The sequence below is a fragment of the Salvelinus alpinus genome, chromosome 1, assembly GCF_045679555.1.
Source record: "Salvelinus alpinus chromosome 1, SLU_Salpinus.1, whole genome shotgun sequence".
NCBI lineage: Eukaryota > Metazoa > Chordata > Actinopteri > Salmoniformes > Salmonidae > Salvelinus > Salvelinus alpinus.
In genome coordinates, this window is record NC_092086.1 from 62,251,501 (window position 1) to 62,273,585 (window position 22,085).

A 22,085-nucleotide genomic window follows, 5' to 3' on the forward strand; every position below is an offset into this window, starting at 1 on the left:
CAGCGACAGCGAGACACACCTTTCTTGGATCGTCTCGGTTTCGGCGGTGGGACAGGCCGACGCGGAAGCTTTGCATGTGAGCGAGTGCCTTTATGGAGTTTTAAAAAGGGAAACCAAATTTGAAACCATAAAGAAAAACACAGACAGACAGAGACACCAAATCGTGAAGAAGCAGACCAGACAAGAGACAGAATGAGTTTGAAGGCTGTAAAAAGCCATTTTAAAAACCAACCAACCAATAATAATAAAAAGCGAACAGAACACAGCAGGTGAGACCAAGTGGAAGTGAAAGGGTTAAAACATCTACAGAGATCATTGTGGGGGAACGATAAGCAGGAAATAGAAGCACATTGTTTGTCAGCTTGATCTAGTTGGCAGGGTGGGTAATGACGTGTGTGGTTCCTGAGGGTGTGTGTGTGCACCTGTGTTTGTGGGGGTCCAAAGCAATGAGCCCCCAGAGCTTATTACACTAATTAAAGTGATTTGCATGACACAGAGTCGATGAAAAAATAAAAGAGAATTAGGCTTGGCAAAAGCTGAAGCTGGGATGATTATCCTAAAACAGTCAGTGACACAATCAAGTCTAAGTGAAGACAAACTACAAGAGCATACAAAGCAGATAGGCTGAACTACAGAGGGGTATCCTACGAATCAGGTTTGAAGAGATATTGAGGTAACTTTGGTTAACTCTGAGTTCAACTTGGGATAACCAGTCATACGAATGTGGCTCACTTTTTAGTCAGGTAAATTTCTATGGTAACGAATCCTTCAGAACTAACCTGCTCCGGGGCAGGTTAGCCGATTAATTAGGGCCGATTTGAAGTTTCATAACAATCGGTCATTGCCATTTTTGGACACCGATTATGGCCGATTACATTGCACTCCACGAGGAGACTGCGTGGCAGGCTGACTACCTGTTATGCGAGTGCAGCAAGGAGCCAAGGTAAGTTGCTAGCTAGCATTAAACTTATCTTATAAAAAACAATCAATCAATCTTAACATAATCACTGGTTAACTACACATGGTTGATGACATTACTAGTTTATCTAGCTTGTCCTGCGTTGCATATAATCGATGCGGTGCCTGTTAATTTCTCATCGAATCACAGCCTACGTCGCCAAACGGGTGATGATTTAACAAGCGCATTCACGACAAAAAGCACTATCGTTGCACCAATGTGTACCTAACCATAAACATCAATGCCTTTCTTTAAAATCAATACACAAGTATATATTTTTAAACCTGCATATTTAGTTAATATTGCCTGCTAACATGAATTTCTTTTAAGTAGGGAAATTGTGTCACTTCTCTTGCGTTCGGTGCAAGCAGAGTCAGGGTATATGCAGCAGTTTGGGCCGCTTGGCTCGTTGCGAACTGTGTGAAGATAATTTCTTCCTAACAAAGACCGTAATTCATTTGCCAGACTTGTACATAATTATGACATAACATTGAAGGTTGTGCAATGTAACAGCAATATTTAGACTTAGGGATGCCACCCGTTAGATAAAATGATAATTTCCGGATTTGACCATATTAATGACCTAAGGCTCGTATTTCTGTGTGTTATTATGTTATAATTAAGTCTATGATTTGATATAGCAGTCTGACTGAGCGGTGGTAGGCAGCAGCAGGCTTGTAAGCATTAATTCAAACAGCACTTTCCTGCATTTGCCAGCAGTTCTTCGCTGTGCTTCAAGCATTGAGCTGTTTATGACTCCAAGCCTATCAACTCCCGAGATTAGGCTGGTGTAGCCGATGGGAAATGGCTAGCTAGTTAGCGGGGTGCGCGCTAATAGCGTTTCAATCGGTGACGTCACTCGCTCTGAGACCTTGAAGTAGTTGTTCCTAAAATGAAATTGTTCATTCAGTATTGTTGTAATTGTCATTACTACAAATAAATAATTATTTTAAAAAAAACATACATACATATATATATATAAAAATGGTCCGATTAATCGGTATCGGCTTTTATTGGTCTTCCAATAATCGGTATCGGCATTGAAAAATAATAATCGGTCGAACTCTAATAAAATGATTTTATCGATAGTAGTGGGAAACAAGGTGCTCATGCATTGATAAGCACACCAAAGAGCAGAAGGCATTTCTAAAAGCCCATTTCACACCATAGCCTGCTGAATTTGCAAGATAACTTTTGCTTCATTTTGATTTCGGCACAAATTGTCTCAATGAAGAGTTCGTCGTTCGACTAACCACGTGGGATGTGCACGTGCAGTTGCAAGCCTGCTAGAGTTAGCGGCGGGTGGACAAGCAATATCCACCGTCGTAGTATATGGATGAAGCCTGAGCTGGAATGTGAGGCTACCTGAAGCTGGTTAGCTTTAGAAAACCCTGAGTAGATCTTGCTTGCTCAGTAGGATACCCCTCAGATTATTATTATTTTTTTTTCATTTTGAATTTAATCAAATAGTGCAATTTGGCCAGTTTTGTTAATTCTTACAAAGTAAATGGTTCAATTACAGTAAAAAGTTAATAGGTCAAATGAACGTTTTCCATTATCTAAGACGCAGCTGCTATTTTACCGGTTGTGAAGATTTCCCCCAACAGATTGTGGTGAAGAAACACAGACTTTTGCTTTCATTTCAAATTATTCAAGTTTGAAGTATAGTATATGATTGAGTCACAGCTGGTTGATTTCAAGACTAGTAAGAGAGGAGTAAAAAATAAAAATGGAGCATCTGTTGGCAGTTATGAAACTCACAACATCTGACACTTCACCCTAATGGTCATAGCTACAGTACTTCTGTATTGCCATTTTTACTTTCTTTCACTTCCACTCCACAACATGGACAATGGAGATTTCATTAAAACAAAACGACAAAGAACCTACCCACACCTGCTGAAAAGTGTTAGACCGCAGTTGGTGCATATTTTAAAGTGAAGTGTACAGGCTGACAACATCTATACAAACCATTGAGCTGACACCAAACAGAAAAAATACAATTCAAATGTACTTGATTGATTGTTTGATTACATGGGCAGTATGTTACTTGGATCAGAGAAGGGCCCTGTTTAATTGGACACTTGTGGGATGAACCTTGCTGGGATTGGCTGTTGATATGATTGACAGATGTAAAACCCTTTGATGATTGACTGGTGCTGTTACTGACAGTTGTGCCTACCTATCTTCTCCATGTTTGCGTGGGTAGACAGGAAGCCCTGGTGCAGGAGTGTCTCTCTGGTCTCCTCATCCTCCACCTGAATCTCAGACACCATGTTACACGGTACGTAACCGTGACGACCGTTCAATTCGCCGTGGTAGAACCCGTCCGAGTCTTTATCTCCGTAGATCTGTACAGGAAAATGGAGGATGGGGAAGGTGAAGAGAGAAAACAAGATGGCTGCTGTTAGGTTGTGCCATTACTGTCTTAACTTATTAATAGAAGAAGCATAACATAGATAAACGTTTTGCCTTGAACAGCCTATAATTAATGATAGATTAGATGAGAGTTGTAAAACATGGTGCTAGGGATATCACTATTCCAGCAGGCAATACTATCATTTTAACCAGTTGGGTTCCATACCTTGATGATCTGTCCCTCTCTGAAGGGCAGTTCCTCCTCAGCGGCATCAGGGTTCGGGGACATGTTAACCGGGTCGTAGGGGAACAGCGCCACAAAGATACGCACCTCGTTGTCTCCTATAGGCCGTGCAGGCTCCATGCTCTCTTCATGCAAACACACAAACAGATTCGACATTATTTGGAGCAACAGTTAGCCTAAGCATTGCGGTGCATACACCTGGATTTGCCTGGTCACACACACCCACACACATCCCCCACGCCCACAGTTCTCAAAATCCACACGGAAGAGCCCACTTCCACTCTGTTAAAATGTGTGTGTTTTGTTTCGGGCCCCCAACAGGCTTGGGCCAGCTCTGACTGCATGTGTGTGTATATGGATGTGGGTACACAGACCTGCCAGTCACTGCGCCCCCTTATGATGAATTCAGACTTTTCTTGTGGTCCCCACCCCCATTAGAGTTGCCCATCACTGGTCTATGTGATGTAGTGATCAAGATGACTGATTACCTAGACCTATATGCAGGCCTATAGGGCAGTGTAGGGAATGTGAACTGCTGTAGTTAACTAGGACTTAAGCTGCACCAATGAGACAAGGTTCGATCTCATTAGGAGGGATCAGCCCATCTGTATGTAGAAACAGTCAGACTATAGGCAAGCAGAGCAGAGCTGACAGGAAGAAATAGACCACATTCATATCCTCTGTCTGTATAGATATCTGGAGATACTGTATGTGAGAACAACATCTTCGCTGATCCCTCCCTCCCTCTCTAGTGTCGTGGGGCGTACGTGCAGAGTGCATGTGTGTGTGTCCTATGTATGTATCTGCACGTTCCTTGTTCTTCCACCTGCCGCTGAGAATAGCAGAACTATATCTGTGAGCTTTTCCATGAGAACACAGCTGTGAGATTGAGAGAGAGAGAGAGAGAGAGAGAGAGAGAGAGAGAGAGAGAGAGAGAGAGAGAGAGAGAGAGAGAGAGAGAGAGAGAGAGAGAGAGAGAGAGAGAGAGAGAGAGAGAGAGAGAGAGAGAGAGAGACTCCAGTTTGGTTGGTTTCACTGTGGGCTAATCTAGGGTACTATTTTCATGGTTGTCTCTTCCTCTCATCCATCTCATGTCATGACGAGCCATTTTGGAGTAATGCCGGTTCTAAGCTTACAGGCCATCTCTCGCTTTCCCCAATCACCCTATCCCTGTTAAAGTCCCCCCGCCCGGCCCCCCCCACACACACACACACACAAACTCGTAATCTGACATCCTGGTGTCTTTCTCAGAGAGAGAGAGACAGAGACAGGCAGACAGAGAGGAAGAGAGAGCTAAATCGCAGAACAAGAGAGACAGAGATAAAGAGAGAGAGCACGTGAGAAGGGGGGGGGGGGGGGGGTGGCGAGAAGAAGGATGAGGAATGAGATTCTGACCATTGAGCTCCTGCCTGGCCTCTGCCCTGGTCAGCTTAGGGGAGAGCTCAGCCTGTCCACTCCACCCAGCACTAGCCTCCATCGACGGGTCTCTGCCAGGCTCCTGGTCAACATAAACGCACGCACACACACACACACACACACACACACACACACACACACACACACACACACACACACACACACACACACACACACACACACACACACACACACACACACACACACACACACACACACACACACACACACACACACACACACACAGTCAGAGAGAAAGACAGCAGCACATAAGACAATAACTTGCATTCAGGTTGTACAGTAAGGGACTGCATGGTTAGAGACATGAGTAGTATGCAATAAGGATCAGGTGGTCTTTCAGGCCTTGTGCAGGTTGAATGAGTCTGGAGAAGCAACGGTGCCGTCAGACAGACAGACAGACAGACGCTAGGATCTCAGATAAAGGGGACATGCGACGCATGACAAGCCAACTACACAGACGCCGGTAGAGAAGAGGGAATTTAAATACAACCACGGGGTACAACGAGTGAGAACACACCCATTCTGCTGCAGCAGCTGCAATGGCCTGGAGGGCAGGTTTTCCCCGGCGCAGGGCCAGAGTGAGGGGGTCAGGCTGTGACCCCTCCACCCACCACTCAGAACTCATCTGCTCCACCACCACCTCCCCTCGTTCCCCGTGGTCATAGGTCAATGTATCCTCCTCGTCAGTCCCATACTCAATGTCGATCTCTGCTACCGAGCCCACAGGGGACTTGACCGTCCGAACGGTCTTGCTGACTAGGTAGGAGCATGGTGCGTGGCCGGTGGCCTGGGACGTTAACGCAGCGACCGCCATCTGACTCCGTAGCAAGGCTTCTCTTCTGAGCCTGTCCCCTAGCCCGCCTACCAGGGCAACCGTCCCCACTCCGTTCCTTCCCCCACCGTGGTGGGCCTTCTGGGGGGCCTGACGCACCCACATCTCCTTACTGGGCCCGAGGACCAGCTCCCCCTCCTCAGGGTAGCTGATGCTGTCTACTGTGTCTGCGTAGTGGACCCTGTGCTGGGGCCGAGCCCTGACAACAGCACCACCACTATGTCTGGGTAAAGGCTCTTTGGCTTCAGCTCTGCTGCTGTGGTGGTGGTGGTGGTGGGGCTGGGGTTGGTCTTGGGTTCTGTGGTAGTGGGGGTCATCGGGGTGGAGGTGTGTGCGGCTGGGCCTGGCTTGGGACTGTCTTCGGTGGCGCCGGTGATTATAGTCCTCGTCCACGCTGTTGTCCTCTTCATCAGTGACCTCTGGGATGCTGAACAGGTGCTTGTTGAGGTGATGATGACCGTGATGGTAGTGGTAGGCCTGAGCCTGGGCCTGTGGAGGAAGCTTCAGGATACTCTCCAGAATCTCTTCGTCACTGTCCGGCACCTCCCACTGGTCTGGCTACAGGGGTCATGGGTCACAGAGGAGAGGGTGTAACAGGTTGAAGGTAAGAGGTTGGATGTAGGAGATGGAGATAGGAGGTCAGGAAGGAGGCGGATGTGAGCAGGTTGGGCAGGGCACGGTGGCATAAGGTAGGGGTGAAGTGTGACATACAAAAAAAAAAAAAAGAATCAAAACAGTGAGAGAATTCAAGAATGAAAGAGGGAAAGTAAAGCAAACGTAACAAAAACAGAGGCTGTCCTCCTCAGCAAGATCAGTAAAATCAAGTGTTTGTAGTGAATGTTTACCCTGTCGGCTCCTGTGGTGTACCCTCGGGCCAGGGTGGGTCCACGGGGGTCTGAGTACATGTCCTCCTCCTCTTCCTCCAGGATATCAGACAGGTCCGAGCCCCTACTGTTCTCTGTTGCACCGTACGGAGGCTCCACCAGGCCAACAGCATAACCCTGACACACAGAGCACAACCACACAGTACAACAGGACAGGCTTAGAGCATGTGGATTAACCAATCATGTCAATACAAGTGAAACGTAAATTGACTAGGTAAATCCTCCAAATGCTCATTTTCATAGTAGGAAATGTTACTATGAACGTTGGTATGTCTTGGTATAATGCCTCTATCCTCAATGCTCTCTAGTCCAGGGGTTCCCAAACTTTTTTGGCCCACAACTCCATTTTGATATCTGAAAGTTTGCACGACCCCAACCATTTGAAAAAAATTATGTAATTAACATCCAATGTTTACTTTTTTTATTTTTTATTTTAATTTTATTTGTGGCTATTACAGTCAATTGCAAATTAGTCTAACATAATCTCTCTTATCTCACCACCACTAATGAGATGGGTGTGCTTGATGCATGTTGAGTCAGAGCTTCTCAAAGTCAGGGGGCGTGGTCGACAGTACGCACCTCATCTCTGCGGTCACATCCAACCTGGATAGATTTTTTTTTTTTATATGCAGACGAGGCAACTGAATCCAGCTTCACACAGATATGAGCTGATGAATGAGTTTTAATGCTCAGAGGGAGACGGAAGTGGATTCCCTTTGAGTCAGGAACCAAAACTCCTCCGTAGTGACCTGTAAATGCATTGTCTGCAGCATTCGGTCCCATGACAGCTCGATCAGCTGTTTGACTTCACTTACCGGCATGTCGACTGAGCCAGGATCACAGTCAAACTGATTGGGAAGCAGGTCCCAAAGTGCTCTTCCAAGCATTGGAGGTGCTTGCCCTGGTAGGAGGACACTTACTGATGCTGTTTTCTGTTAGAAACATGCACAGCCGAGGGAAGGGGGCATGGTCCGCTTTTGAAAAACTCTCTCCAATAAGAATTCTTTCCTATCTGACAAAGGTATTAATGTGAGTTTCTGTGCCTCGACCTTCTCACACTTTATTTTCCGGTAATATCAAAGTCTCTGCAATATTGTGTGGTTTCATAGGCCTATCCATTCACAATGGAACGATTCAAGCGCAATTGTCAAGTGCGGCCTTTTCCCATGAGCTAAGGTGCTCTCTGGTTGAATTTTATCTTTTACATTTGAATAATTTTCATTTAGATTTTTAAGGGTAACCACTATACAATGATTTTGAGATACAAAGACGATATTATAATATATATAAAAAAACGACGTATTTTGAAAAATAAATTCATTATCCAATGACCCCATATGGAATCACGACCACTAGTCTAAAGCACCATGTTGATAAATACGAGGTAATGATCCCACAGCCTTTCCTAGACCTAGATGAGTTACTGGTTCATCTAGTCAAGGGGTGAGGCTGGGTGAGAAAGAGTTGAGAAAGGCTGGGTGAGAAAGTTTCTTTCTCCAATGAACATCATCAGAGGATTAAAGCACAGAGTTCTAGCCAATGTGAGGGGAACATTGGAACAATAAAGAACACATCAGAGTTGCCGTGCATATTGCATCTGCCCAGAAAACTGGCAATGATATTTAATGTGTCACATTCCAAAAAAGCACAGTCAGTACTAAATAACTAACTAACCAACCAACCAACCTGTGGCTGCCTGCTGAAGCCTGGGTCCTTCTCCTGCCTGAGGAACTCCTCCATGGACACCAGGCGTGTGGTCGACCTCTCCATAGAGTAGTCTGGTTCTGACTCCAGGGGAGAGGGGGCTTTGGGGGGCTGGAGAGAGTGTCTGTCCTGAGTTGGGGTGGGGCAGGGCTCAGGGGTTGAAAGGTATGCACGGGAGTCGTCTTCCATGGGGAGAAAGTCTGTGATGGACATGGCGGGACGGGGAGCTCCGGAGATTTCTGTGACTGCTCTGCTCTGCTCCATGGCTGCTGCTGGGACTAGGCCTGGGACTGGACTCTGGTTGGGGGGCAAGGCTGCATTGACCTGGAGAACAGACAGGCGTACATACAACATACACTTAGTTAAAATAGTTATAATAATGTAAACTAGATAATAACATACCTCTAGTACTATATATTTTAGAGCAGTTGCAAGGCTCCAGACTGAGACCATTTAGTCACATTTTGCGATTCTTAGGCTGTGCGAGTAAAATGTTTGATTGGTCGCATCGGTGTGAACTGCAAATTCAAGCTGGTCACTCAAAACATATTTTGGGGCAGCTAAAAGCATGATTTTATAAAACAGTAGCCTAAAGTGCATTATTTTCCTGATCCCTGTATGAAAGTGTCTGCCCTGTCCCTGTGTCTGTTTCTCCTTTCGCGCTGAGTAGGCTAGTGGGAAAGAAAAATTATTTCAACGTAAAAAAAATGCAATTGCGCCAAAATAAACGTTTTGAAAGCAGTTGTGCCTGTTGGTGAGAGGAGGGTCTCAGCTCTCTGCAGGTATTACTCTCAACATTGACCGTGCGCGGAGACTGCACAGGCTATAGACATAAATGGGTATGCTGCAAAGTTTTTAGGACATTACATTTACTGTTACATTCATCAATTACACGGCTAACTAGCAACATATTATATTTAGCGATCTACCTAATGCATTTTGAGTTTCCACTACCTCAGATGGTGAATTAGCCCGAAATGAATTACCTTATGTGATATTTAATTTATACACACAAAATTTTGCTAAGCAAATTAATCTCTATTGAACATAATAAATGTGCAATTCTGGAGCCTTATATTGAGAGTAAAATATAGCAACAATAGAGTAATTATCAACCCAAAATTCCTGACAATCACTGGTTTAGGTTACACATAAAAATATCTTGATCATGAATCCCTGCTTGAACATGTTTCATGAATCATACCATCTCAGTAGCACTGCGAATTACTTTATAAGATGATTGCAAATGTTTTACTATTGTGTGATGCCGCAACAAAGTTTTGTGCGACCGAATAATGGGCTGGTGCCACAAACTGAAAATGTTAGTGTCACCAGTGCCACCACAGGAAAAAGTAAGTCTGGAGCCATGAGGTGAGTTCTAGATGACAGTTTTAGAGGAGGTGTTGTTGCATTATTGTAAGTACCGTTGTGTTGATGTGAGAGGCTGGTGGTAGCATGGCCTGATAGGCTGGTTGTATTGGTGGTGACATCATAGCCTCATAGGCTGATGGTACTGATGGCAACTTGGCCTGATAGTTTGGTGCTACTGGAGGTGACATGGTGGCCTCATGCACTGCCAAGGCATCCCGAGGGGGAGCAGGAGACTTTGCTAAGGGGTTGGCCCAGGCCTCTGCGTACGAGGCAGGGAGCGGGGAGGAGGCCTCTGTGTGGAGGGTGTGGACTGGGGGAGAGTTGGCAGAGGGCAGCCCCCCGTTAGGGACCATGGCGTGTGCGTCTAGCGGCGGTGAGGCCGTGGCGTAGGGTAGCGTGGAGACTTTGGCAGCTGAGTTCCCATAGGACGGGGATTGGGGCTGTACGGGTGGTGATGAAGACAGGAAGGGGGGTGACTGGTGGACAGGGGGTGACTGGTAGGGTGGTGACTGGTGAACGGGGGGTGACGAGGAGCATGGGGCGGAGGTAGCCGAGGCCTGGTCCGTCATGATGGCGGCTAGCTTGGCGGGCACGTTGACTGGCACAGAGTCGGTGGACTCCCCGTGGGCGGACATGGTGCGCACGGTGAGTTGGTGAGCCGTCATAAGGGACTGGATTTGAGACGGGCCCATTAGGGCACTGCCTGCCGTAGGGGATGACACCTCCAACACCTAGGGTATGGCAAAATAGGAGATGGGTAGTGTCAGCTGCACAGACACATACTCTCTACACAAAATATCCTCACAGCAAAACACTCCTCACACACACTATCCTCACACACACTATCCTCACACAGAGACGTAAAACACTTCTGACTTAAAAGGATATAAAAGTTAGCGGCATAGGACAGGGCATCATCACAGATACTGTTCACAGCCCAAGCTGAAGCACTGCAACTACCATGGCACATTTAAACACAAACCAGCGTCTTGAGGAAGAGAGCAACAGACTCAGTGGGTCTTTAGAGCACAGAACCTCTCTGAAAACACTGGCTTGACAGACACACCGATTCAAACTCATTTCAAAAGCATTTCCCTCTCAGCATAATTTCATCCCCATTACATCCAAAACCTTAAACACTCTCCTCTGTTTCCAGTGCATTCAGGTCCAGAAACACAACACTACAGTTATATTGCCTTTTTCTTGTCAGCGTAGATGGTGTATCCGGTGACGCGGACTCCGTTGGAGGTCCCAGCAGCATCGATGGTGACAGGCAGCCAGCTGATAAGGGCGATTCCCGGGGAGGGCCCCTGCTCCAGCTGCACATCCAGAGGAGCATCAGGGGGACCTGGGAGAGGAGGTAATACATATTAGAAGACAAGCAAATCTTAGGTCTTAAACAGGCCCTGATTTCATTTGTCCTCTCTAATCAGGGCCTGTTTTAAAGACCTGGGAACACCAGGTGAGTGGAATATATTTTCATGTAAAAAATTAAACCAGCAGTTCTTCAGCCCTCTTTGATCTCCAGTATCTCTCTACCCTGTTTACTCACTTACCTGCGGCCAGCATGGTAAAGGTAGTGGTGGCGGTCTTGTGTTCCCGCCTCTCCTGGGGAAGCTCCCAGGGGGTTTGGTGTGGCCGAGCCTCCACCTTGACCGTGTAGTGCAGGCTGGGGGTAAGGTTACTGAGGCACAGCGAGTAGCTGCCAGCCTTCACCAGCTCCATCTCCTCCTCGTTCAAGGACACAATGTGCACATAGTTACTGTTGCTGGGCAGCCACGACAGGCTGGCCGAGGTGGCGGTGACACGGTCGACTCTGAGCTGGGTGGGCGCCACACATACGTCCCTGCCCACCAGCATGGAGCAACGGAGCTGGTCCGAGCTGCCGCGCTCAGTCAGGCTCTGCACAGACACTCGATAGGCCTTGAGATTGACGTCTAGTCTCTCTAGTACAGCTTTAGTCTGAGAGCCGAAGGGCACGTTGAGCCTCAGCTCCTGGTCCACGTACACATTGTAGCTCCACACATTGCCCCAGCCCGCTGGCACCAGCGGCCCATCCCAGCCAATGATGATGCTCTTGGCCAGCTGCTTGATGAGGGTGAGCTTGCGCGGGTAAGGCACAGTGTCCACCCCCACCTCCAGGTCTAGGTCCAGGCCGTTGGTGAGGGGGGCTGGGGAGAGGAGGGGTCGGAAGGAGGGGTCCGAAGGGGCCGGGACCTGCTCCCCTGAGGGGAAAGAGACAGATAGGGGACCTGGGTTGGAGGCTGCAAACGTAGGGTCGGTCTTCTCAGAGGTACCTGGGCCCCCCAGGCGGAGGTGGTGCTGGTGGCTGGCACTGTGCAGGCTGCTGTCCAGCAAGGAGTTGTGGGATATGTCCGTGCCCTCTGGAACGTGGGCGCTCATCATGTCATCATCTGAGACGCGCTCCACAAAGTTGGAGGGGACCAGCCCTCTCCGCCCGTCCATCAGCTCACCTGCAGGGGGACACAGAGAGACAGACTTGTGTTTGGTATGTCGACACTAAAAACCTGGACCGTGTTAAGATGTCAGTGTTAAAATGGGAACTTTCAGTGTAAAAAAATCTAACTTTATAAAACTGTTATGAAATTAAAGTGGCAATGAACAGTAGAAAAAATAACAAAGTGTAATCCCAGCCCCTGTTATAGTAAAAAGCTGAGGGATGGGTTTGGAGAAATGTAACCACTCAATTTCAAATTCAGAGCTACGGATGCAAGGACTGACCATCCATGATATCAAAATTATAGTTTTAACCATGTTTTGAGGCTATATAGTATTTGTTTACATTAACTTTGGAGTAAAACAACCTTACATTTTGATGGAGTACAACAGTTGAACTAAGCTCATGAGGCATTTATACGTTATTTTCTTTAAGAATTAATGTTTTGGATGTAGCAACTGCTGATTGCCCCTTTAAGGTTTTGGAGAAGGCTCACCTTCATAGAAGCCGTCGTCATCCATACCGCCATAAACATAGATGTACTCCCCAGCGGTGAGTGGCAGCTCCACCTCTGGGTTATCATTTGGACCGTCATAGGGGTTATAGCTGGGGAAAAATAAAGTCACATTATCAACACTAATGTATTATAAACATTACCCTTCTCATCGCATTGTTACAGTTGAATGCTGAGATAGACAAAAACGATAACATTCTTAGTGAGAGACAAAATTATCATAACTGGTCTCCAATTCAATCTACTAAATACCGCCACTATAGTGAAGGCATACTGTTGCTTTGGCCAAATCTGTGTCTGCCAGTCCTTACCTGTATCTGCCGATGAAGACCTGTAGCTTGGCGGCTCCTCTGAGAGTGGTGTAAGGTGCTGGGGACACATCAATGTCCAACTCCTCCACTTCACTGGCTGTGTCAACCTTAGAACATGACAGTCAACAATGAGGCCACTGGAAACCTGTTATACTGGGTGGCTCAGTTGGTAAGAGCTTGGTGCGAGCAATGTCAATTCCTAGCAATGTCCATTCCTAGCCAGGTTCAATTCCTACAGTTTCACATATTCATACAAAAAACATATACTCACTGGAATGTAAGTGGCTTTGGATAAAAGTGCTTCCTTAGTGTTATATACACTGCTCAAAAAAATAAAGGGAACACTTAAACAACACAATGTAACTCCAAGTCAATCACACTTCTATGAAATCAAACTGTCCACTTAGGAAGCAACACTGATTGACAATAAATTTCACATGCTGTTGTGCAAATGGAATAGACAAAAGGTGGAAATTATAGGCAATTAGCAAGACACCCCCAAAAAAGGAGTGATTCTGCAGGTGGTGACCACAGACCACTTCTCAGTTCCTATGCTTCCTGGCTGATGTTTTGGTCACTTTTGAATGCTGGCGGTGCTCTCACTCTAGTGGTAGCATGAGACGGAGTCTACAACCCACACAAGTAGCTCAGGTAGTGCAGTTCATCCAGGATGGCACATCAATGCGAGCTGTGGCAAAAAGGTTTGCTGTGTCTGTCAGCGTAGTGTCCAGAGCATGGAGGCGCTACCAGGAGACAGGCCAGTACATCAGGAGACGTGGAGGAGGCCGTAGGAGGGCAACAACCCAGCAGCAGGACCGCTACCTCCGCCTTTGTGCAAGGAGGTACACTGCCAGAGCCCTGCAAAATGACCTCCAGCAGGCCACAAATGTGCATATGTCAGCATATGGTCTCACAAGGGGTCTGAGGATCTCATCTCGGTACCTAATGGCAGTCAGGCTACCTCTGGCGAGCACATGGAGGGCTGTGCGGCACCACAAAGAAATGCCACCCCACACCATGACTGACCCACCGCCAAACCGGTCATGCTGGAGGATGTTGCAGGCAGCAGAACATTCTCCACGGCGTCTCCAGACTCTGTCACGTGCTCATGTGCTCAGTGTGAACCTGCTTTCATCTGTGAAGAGCACAGGGCGCCAGTGGCGAATTTGCCAATCTTGGTGTTCTCTGGCAAATGCCAAACGTCCTGCACGGTGCTGGGCTGTAAGCACAACCACCACCTGTGGACGTCGGGCCCTCATACCACCCTCATGGAGTCTGTTTCTGACCGTTTGAGCAGACACATGCACATTTGTGGCCTGCTGGAGGTCATTTTGCAGGGCTCTGGCAGTGCACCTCCTTGCACAAAGGCGGAGGTAGCGGTCCTGCTGCTGGGTTGTTGCCCTCCTACGGCCTCCTCCACGTCTCCTGATGTACTGGCCTGTCTCCTGGTAGCGCCTCCATGCTCTGGACACTACGCTGACAGACACAGCAAACCTTTTTGCCACAGCTCGCATTGATGTGCCATCCTGGATGAACTGCACTACCTGAGCCACTTGTGTGGGTTGTAGACTCCGTCTCATACTACCACTAGAGTGAGAGCACCGCCAGCATTCAAAAGTGACCAAAACATCAGCCAGGAAGCATAGGAACTGAGAAGTTGTCTGTGGTCACCACCTGCAGAATCACTCCTTTTTTGGGGGTGTCTTGCTAATTGCCTATAATTTCCACCTTTTGTCTATTCCATTTGCACAACAGCATGTGAAATGTATTGTCAATCAGTGTTGCTTCCTAAGTGGACAGTTTGATTTCACAGAAGTGTGATTGACTTGGAGTTACATTGTGTTGTTTAAGTGTTCCCTTTATTTTTTTGAGCAGTGTATAATTTCTACTGGAACCTTGAGCTGCCAGCAGGTCAACATCTTCCCAACACCTGGCTGGATCAATGCCTCCTGAATAGTAGAAGGCCAGGGCCAGACGCAGGATATGTTTTTCTGCCATTGACTTACTCCCTCAGAGATTGTGCAATGAGATTTATGTATAATGTGAGCAATGGGCACAATTCACAGTGGATTGGGACACTGGCCACTAACAAGCTGCTTATACAGAATGTTCTCTTCTCTGAAAATGCTCCCTTTAATACCACACAGCATCAGCTTAATGATCTGACTGCCTATGTTTACCTCTGGCTAATACTGTAGGCAACGGGTAGGCAACGAGATTCAGCCATGGGACAGTTTTTGTCCAGAACATGACTATAATCGGGTAAAATGAAGGGGGGAGCAGTGTGCATCTTTGTTAACAGCAGCCGGTGCGCAATCTCTAATGATAAGGAAGTCTCAAGTTTTTGCTCGCCGGAGTTAGAATACCTCATAATAAGCTGCAGACCATACTATTTACCAAGAGAGTTTTCATCTATATATTTCGTAGCTGTCTATTTACCACCATAAACCGATGCTGGCACTAAGACCACACTCAACGAGCTGTAGAGGGCCATAAGCAAAGAAGAAAATGCTCATCCAGAAGCGGCACTTCTCGTGGCCGGTGATTTTAATGCAGTGAAACTGAAATCCGTTTTACCTGCTCATTCCGTTTGCTCGAAAATTGATAAATGGATAAAAAAAGTAAGGCCGCAACCATAGATACACATACCAGCTCTACTGGTAGTACTGCTACTACCAGCAGTACTACACCTGCACCTGTCGACGACACAAGTTGTTCTGCTTCCACGACCACATTCAATGCTAGCATCAGTAATTATACATTTGTTGTTAGCCCAGCTAGCATGAACACTGACAGTTGTGAATCTGATGCAGCCGAAGAGCTACTGCCCCCTTACCCGGGAAAGCACCGAACAACAGACAGGGACGTTGGACCATCGAAGAGGCGCAAATATAATGAGAACTACATTGATTTGGAGTTCACATACACTGCTCAAAAAAATAAAGGGAACACTTAAACAACACAATGTAACTCCAGGTCAATCACACGTCTGTGAAATCAAACTGTCCACTTAGGAAGCAACACTGATTGACAATACATTTCACATGCTGTTGTGCAAATGGAAGACAACAGGTGGAAATTATAGGAAATTAGCAAGACACCCCCAATAAAGGAGTGGTTCTGCAGGTGGTGACCACAGACCACTTCTCAGTTCCTATGCTTCCAGGCTGATGTTTTGGTCACTTTTGAATGCTGGCGGTGCTTTCACTCTAGTGGTAGCATGAGACGGAGTCTACAACCCACACAAGTGGCTCAGGTAGTGCAGCTCATCCAGGATCTGTGGCAAGAAGGTTTGCGGTGTCTGTCAGCGTAGTGTCCAGAGCATGGAGGCGCTACCAAGAGACAGGCCAGTACATCAGGAGACGTGGAGGAGGCCGTAGGAGGGCAACAACCCAGCAGCAGGACCGCTACCTCCGCCTTTGTGCAAGGAGGAGCAGGAGGAGCACTGCCAGAGCCCTTCAAAATGACCTCCAGCAGGCCACAAATGCGCATGTGTCTGCTCAAACGGTCAGAAACAGACTCCATGAGGGTGGTATGAGGGCCCGACGTCCACAGGTGGGGGTTGTGCTTACAGCCCAACACCGTGCAGGACGTTTGGCATTTGCCAGAGAACACCAAGATTGGCAAATTCGCCACTGGCACCCTGTGCTCTTCACAGATGAAAGCAGGTTCACACTGAGCACATGTGACAGACGTGACAGAGTCTGGAGACGCCGTGGAGAACGTTCTGCTGCCTGCAACATCCTCCAGCATGACCGGTTTGGCGGTGGGTCAGTCATGGTGTGGGGTGGCATTTCTTTGGGGGGCCGCACAGCCCTCCATGTGCTCGCCAGAGGTAGCCTGACTGCCATTAGGTACCGAGATGAGATCCTCAGACCCCTTGTGAGACCATATGCTGGTGCGGTTGGCCCTGGGTTCCTCCTAATGCAAGACAATGCTAGACCTCATGTGGCTGGAGTGTGTCAGCAGTTCCTGCAAGAGGAAGGCATTGATGCTATGGACTGGCCCGCCCGTTCCCCAGACCTGAATCCAATTGAGCACATCTGGGACATCATGTCTCGCTCCATCCACCAACGCCACGTTGCACCACAGACTGTCCAGGAGTTGGCGGATGCTTTAGTCCAGGTCTGGGAGGAGATCCCTCAGGAGACCATCCGCCACAACATCAGGAGCATGCCCAGGCGTTGTAGGGAGGTCATACATGCCCGTGGAGGCCACACACTACTGAGCCTCATTTTGACTTGTTTTAAGGACATTACATCAAAGTTGGATCAGCCTGTAGTGTGGTTTTCCACTGTAATTTTGAGTGTGACTCCAAATCCAGACCTCCATGGGTTGATAAATTTGATTTCCATTGATCATTTTTGTATGATTTTGTTGTCAGCACATTCAACTATGTAAAGAAAAAAGTATTTAATAAGAATATTTCATTCATTCAGATCTAGGATGTGTTATTTTAGTGTTCCCTTTATTTTTTTGAGCAGTGTATATTGGGAGTAGTGCCTTTCCTCAGCCACAGTGTGTTATATGTGCAAAAGTACTATCTCACAACTCAATGAAACCTTCACTCTTGCACAGACATTTAGAAACAAAACATGCCATCTTAAAAATAAGCCCGTTTTTTGAGCGAGAATTAAGACGACTTTTGAGTAACAGATACGATTAATAAGAAGCGTCTTATATGGTGAGCTACCGAGTGGCTAGGACAGGCAAGCCCCATACTATTGTGGAGGACTTAATTATTCCTGCTGCCGTGGATATGGCTGGGACAACGCTGGGGGAAAAGGCCAAAGAAACTATACAGACAATGCCTTCATCAAACAACACTGGTTCACGACGCATCAGTGACATGGCAGGAGATGTTTTGAAACAATTACTGCTTCGCATACAAGCTAGTGAATTATATGCGTTACAGGTGGATGAGTCAACAGACGTGGCGGGCCTGGCACAGCTCCTGGTATATGTCCGTTACGTTTATGGGGGGGGTCAATTAAGGAAGACATCCTCTTCTGCAAACCTCTGGAAACCAGGACAACACGAGAGGATATTTTTAAAGTACTGGACAGATTTGTGACATCAAATGGACTTTGGTGGTCAAGATGTGTTGGTATCTGTACTGATGGAGCAAAAGCCATGACAGGGAAACATAGTGGAGTGGTAACGCGCGTGCAAGCAGTAGCTCCCGACGCCACTTGGGTACACTGCAGCATCCACCGAGAGGCTCTTGCTGCCAAGGGAATGCCTAAGAGCTTGAAAGACGTTTTGGACACTACAGTGTAAATGGTTAACTTTGTTAAAGCAAGGCCCCTGAAATCTTGTGTATTTTCTGCACTATGGGCAGCGACCATGTAACTCTTTTACAACATACAGAAGTGCGCTGGTTATCAAGGGGCAAAGTATTGACACAGTTTTTATATATATTTATAAATTGGGAGACAAACTTAAAGTTATTTTTACTGGCCATAATTTTCACTTGTCTGACCGCTTGCATGATGACGAGTTTCTCACAGGACTGGCCTATCTTGGTGATGTTTTTTCTCGAAAGAATGATCTGAATCTAGGATTACAGGGACTCTACGCAACAATATTTAATGTGCAGGACAAAATTGAGGCTATGATTAAGTTGGATCTCTTCTCTGTCTGCATTAACAAGGACAACACACAGGTATTTCCATCATTGTATGATTTTTTGTGTGCAAATTAACACAAGTTTACGGGACAATGTCAAATGTGATATAGCGAAGCACCGGAGTGAGTTGTACTTTCCCGAAACGAATTACACAAACAACTGGATTTGTTATCCCTTTCATGCCCTGCCTCTAGTCCACTTACCAATATCTGAACAAGAGAGCCTCGTCAAAATTGCAACTAACGGTTCTGTGAAAATTTAATTTAATCAGAAGCCACCTGACAGATTTCTGGACTGGGCTGCGCTCAGAGTATCCTGTCTTGGAAAATTGCGCTGTTAAAACACTGATTCCCTTTTCAATCACGTACCTATGTGAGATTGGATTCTCGGTCTTCACAAAAGCAAGAAAACTAAATACAGGCACAGACTGTGTGGAAAATGATTTAAGAATGAGACTCTCCAATACAACCCAATATTGCAGAGTTATGTGCATCCTTTCAAGCACACCCTTCTCATTAACCTGTGGTGAGTTATTCACAATTTTCGATGAACAAATAAGGTTTTATATGTATGATGGTCAAATAAAGAGCAAAATTGTTGATTATTATAATATTATTATTTGTGCCCTGGTCCTATAAGAGCTCTTTGTCACTTCCCACGAGCGGGGTTATGACAAAAACTCACTCATTCTTATGTTTAATAAATGTATCGTATAGTATGTGTGGCATGCTTACAATGATGGCAAAAGACAACATTTGAGAATGCGCTGACCCTGGTGCTAGAGGGGGTACGAAGCTGGAGGTTGAGTGTTTGAAGGGGTACGGGACTATAAAAAGTTTGGGAACCACTGGCCTAAAACATTATTCCTCACCTCAAGTTCAACTGTTGGTGTCAGTTGGCGCGCACTGCCTTGTGAATTCGTTTTCCAAAGCCACCCACTTCATTCCTCTACCCAAACTACCCTCTGCCAAGGAGATGGCCCAGCTCATGGTGCAGCACAGCACGTTTTCCGGATCCATGGACAACCGGTTGACATGGTCTCTAACCGGGGCCCTCAGTTCTCGTCTCGGTTCTGGAAGACGTTCTGCACCCTCATTGGGTCGTCTGGCCAGCCTGTCCTCCTGATTCCACCCCCAGTCCAACAGCCAGTCAGAGCGAGGGAGCGAACCAGGATCTGGAGACTAATCTGCGATGCCTGGTCTCCGCCAACCCCACCTCCTGGAGCCAGCAACTGGTGTGGGTCGAATACGCCCGCAACACCCTTCCCTGTTCTCCTTTTGAGTGTTCCCTGGGGAATCAGCCCCCGCTCTTCCCCGAGCAGGAGGAAGAGGTCGGCATTCCTTCTGCCCAGATGTTTGACCGCCTCTGTCGTCGTACCTGGAGGAGAGCTCGGTCGGCCCTCCTCAAGACCACCTCCAGGTATCGACGACATGCGGATCGCCATCGGACCCCGGCTCCCCGGTATCGTCTCAGGCAGAAGGTATGGCTATCCACCCGGGATCTGCCCCTCCGGGTGGAATCCCGCAAACTCTCCCCCCGGTTTATTGTCCCATTTCCCATCTCCAAAATTATTACCCCCTCTGCTGTTCGTCTTCTGTTACCCCGCACCCTTCATATACATCCCACTTTTCATGTGCCCAGAGTTAAACCCATATCTCACAGTGTTTTTTTGTCTCAGCTCCTGCTTTTTCCCAGTCTCTCTTTTTCTCGTTCTCCTGGTTTTGACCCTTGCCTGTCCTGTCTCTGAACCCGCCTGCCTGACCAATCTGCCTGCCCCTGACCCTGACCCTGCCGTCCTGTACCTTTGCCCCACCTCTGGATCACCGACCTCTGCCTGACCCGACCCTGAGCCTGCCTGCCGTCCTGTACCTATCCCCCACTACTCTGGTTATCAACCCCTGCCTGTCTTGACCTGTCATTTGCCTGCCCTGTTTCTGTAATAAACATTGTTACTTCGACACAGTCTGCATCCGGCTCTTACCTTCAAACCTGATAACCAGGGATGTTCTCTTTAGAAGTGAGTTACTTGGACAACTTCTCTGTCCTGCTAAGCATTTGAAATGTACATTTTGGGTGTCAGGGAAAATGTATGGAGTAAAAAAAAAAATTTTTTTTTTAAAGGAATGTAGTGAAGTAAAAGTAAACGTTGCCAAAAATATAAATAGTAAAGTCAAGTACAGATACCCCCAAAAACTACTTAAGTATTACTTTAAAGTATTTTGAATTAAGTACTTTGCACCACTGCAGCCACCCAAGTCATAGACTGTTCTCTTTGCTACCGCACGGCAAGTGGTCCCGATGCACCAAGTCTGGAACCAACAGGACCCTGAACAGCTTCTACCCCCAAGCCATAAGACAGTTAAGATAGTCCAGGTAGCTATTTTGTCAACTATCTGCATTGACCCTTTTTGCACTAACTCTTTTGACTCACATAGCGTACACTGCAAATCGACCACAAGCCCAAAAAGTGACTGTATTTGAAAAATAACAATAATTTTATACCTTGATTGAGCTATATTGCATGCTAATGACATTTTTTCTATACTAATACAATTGCTCAGTAAAATAGATTTTGTTTAAGAAGTAATAAAAACAAATCTAAAAAATATGAAAATAATTGGATCCCCTGTTTTCAATACTCCAGCATCCCCCCCCCACACACACTTGCGAGGATAACAGAAGGTCTGAATCCTAAGTAATCTGCACTTTGTTTGAAGTAATAGATCAACATAGCAACTGTAGTAGCTCAAAGCTGTGTGCTGGAAAACCATGAGAGGAGTAGGGATTGTGGTGCTCGTGAATTTCCTTTATTTTTCGGCTTCAGACCAATGCCTACTTCTAACTTAAAACATAGTTTTAGTTGTTAATACATTTTGCACAGTATTTGTATTACTTTATCTTTTTAATCTATCTTATTTTGCCCTTCTTTATTTTTTATTTATTTCACCCTTATCTAACCAGGTAGTCGAGTTGAGAACAAGTTCTCATTTACACCTGCGACCTGGCCAAGATAAAGCAAAGCAGTGCGACACAAACAACAACGCAGAGAGATACACATGGAATAAACAAGCGTACAGTCAATAACACAATAGAAAAAAAATAGTCTATATACAGTGTGTGCAAATGGCGTGAGGAGGTAAGGCAATAAATAGGCCATAGTAGCAAGTAATTCTAATTTAGCAAATTAACACTGGAGTGATAGATGTGCAGATGATGTGCAAGTAGAAATACTGGTTTTCCAAATAGCAGAAAAGTCAATAAAAACAATATGGGGATGAGGTAGGTAGATTGGATGGGATAATTACAGATGGGCTATGTACAGCTGCAGCGATCGGTTAGCTGCTCAGATAACTGATGTTTAAAGTTACTGAGAGAACTATAAGTC

At 46.6% G+C, this 22,085-nt stretch overlaps 1 protein-coding gene across 7 annotated transcripts in view; it reads right to left on the reverse strand.

The window, feature by feature from the left end:
• Window positions 1-22,085, reverse strand: part of LOC139582855 (peripheral-type benzodiazepine receptor-associated protein 1-like) — a 194,116-nt gene that overhangs the window by 16,912 nt on the left and 155,119 nt on the right. For 4 of the 7 annotated variants that reach the window (XM_071413257.1, XM_071413247.1, XM_071413266.1 and 1 more), the window contains 12 exons: window positions 13,072-13,178; window positions 12,743-12,852; window positions 11,345-12,262; window positions 10,985-11,136; window positions 9,842-10,519; window positions 8,400-8,741; window positions 6,675-6,830; window positions 5,515-6,387; window positions 4,956-5,058; window positions 3,543-3,685; window positions 3,141-3,309; window positions 20-88 (listed from right to left, as the gene is read on the reverse strand). In XM_071413257.1, the coding sequence (XP_071269358.1) occupies window positions 20-88; window positions 3,141-3,309; window positions 3,543-3,685; window positions 4,956-5,058; window positions 5,515-6,387; window positions 6,675-6,830; window positions 8,400-8,741; window positions 9,842-10,519; window positions 10,985-11,136; window positions 11,345-12,262; window positions 12,743-12,852; window positions 13,072-13,178 (3,820 nt within the window). The remainder of the gene's footprint in view (window positions 1-19; window positions 89-3,140; window positions 3,310-3,542; window positions 3,686-4,955; window positions 5,059-5,514; window positions 6,388-6,674; window positions 6,831-8,399; window positions 8,742-9,841; window positions 10,520-10,984; window positions 11,137-11,344; window positions 12,263-12,742; window positions 12,853-13,071; window positions 13,179-22,085) is intronic. The other 3 variants (XM_071413283.1, XM_071413275.1, XM_071413300.1) reach the window with 2 other exon arrangements.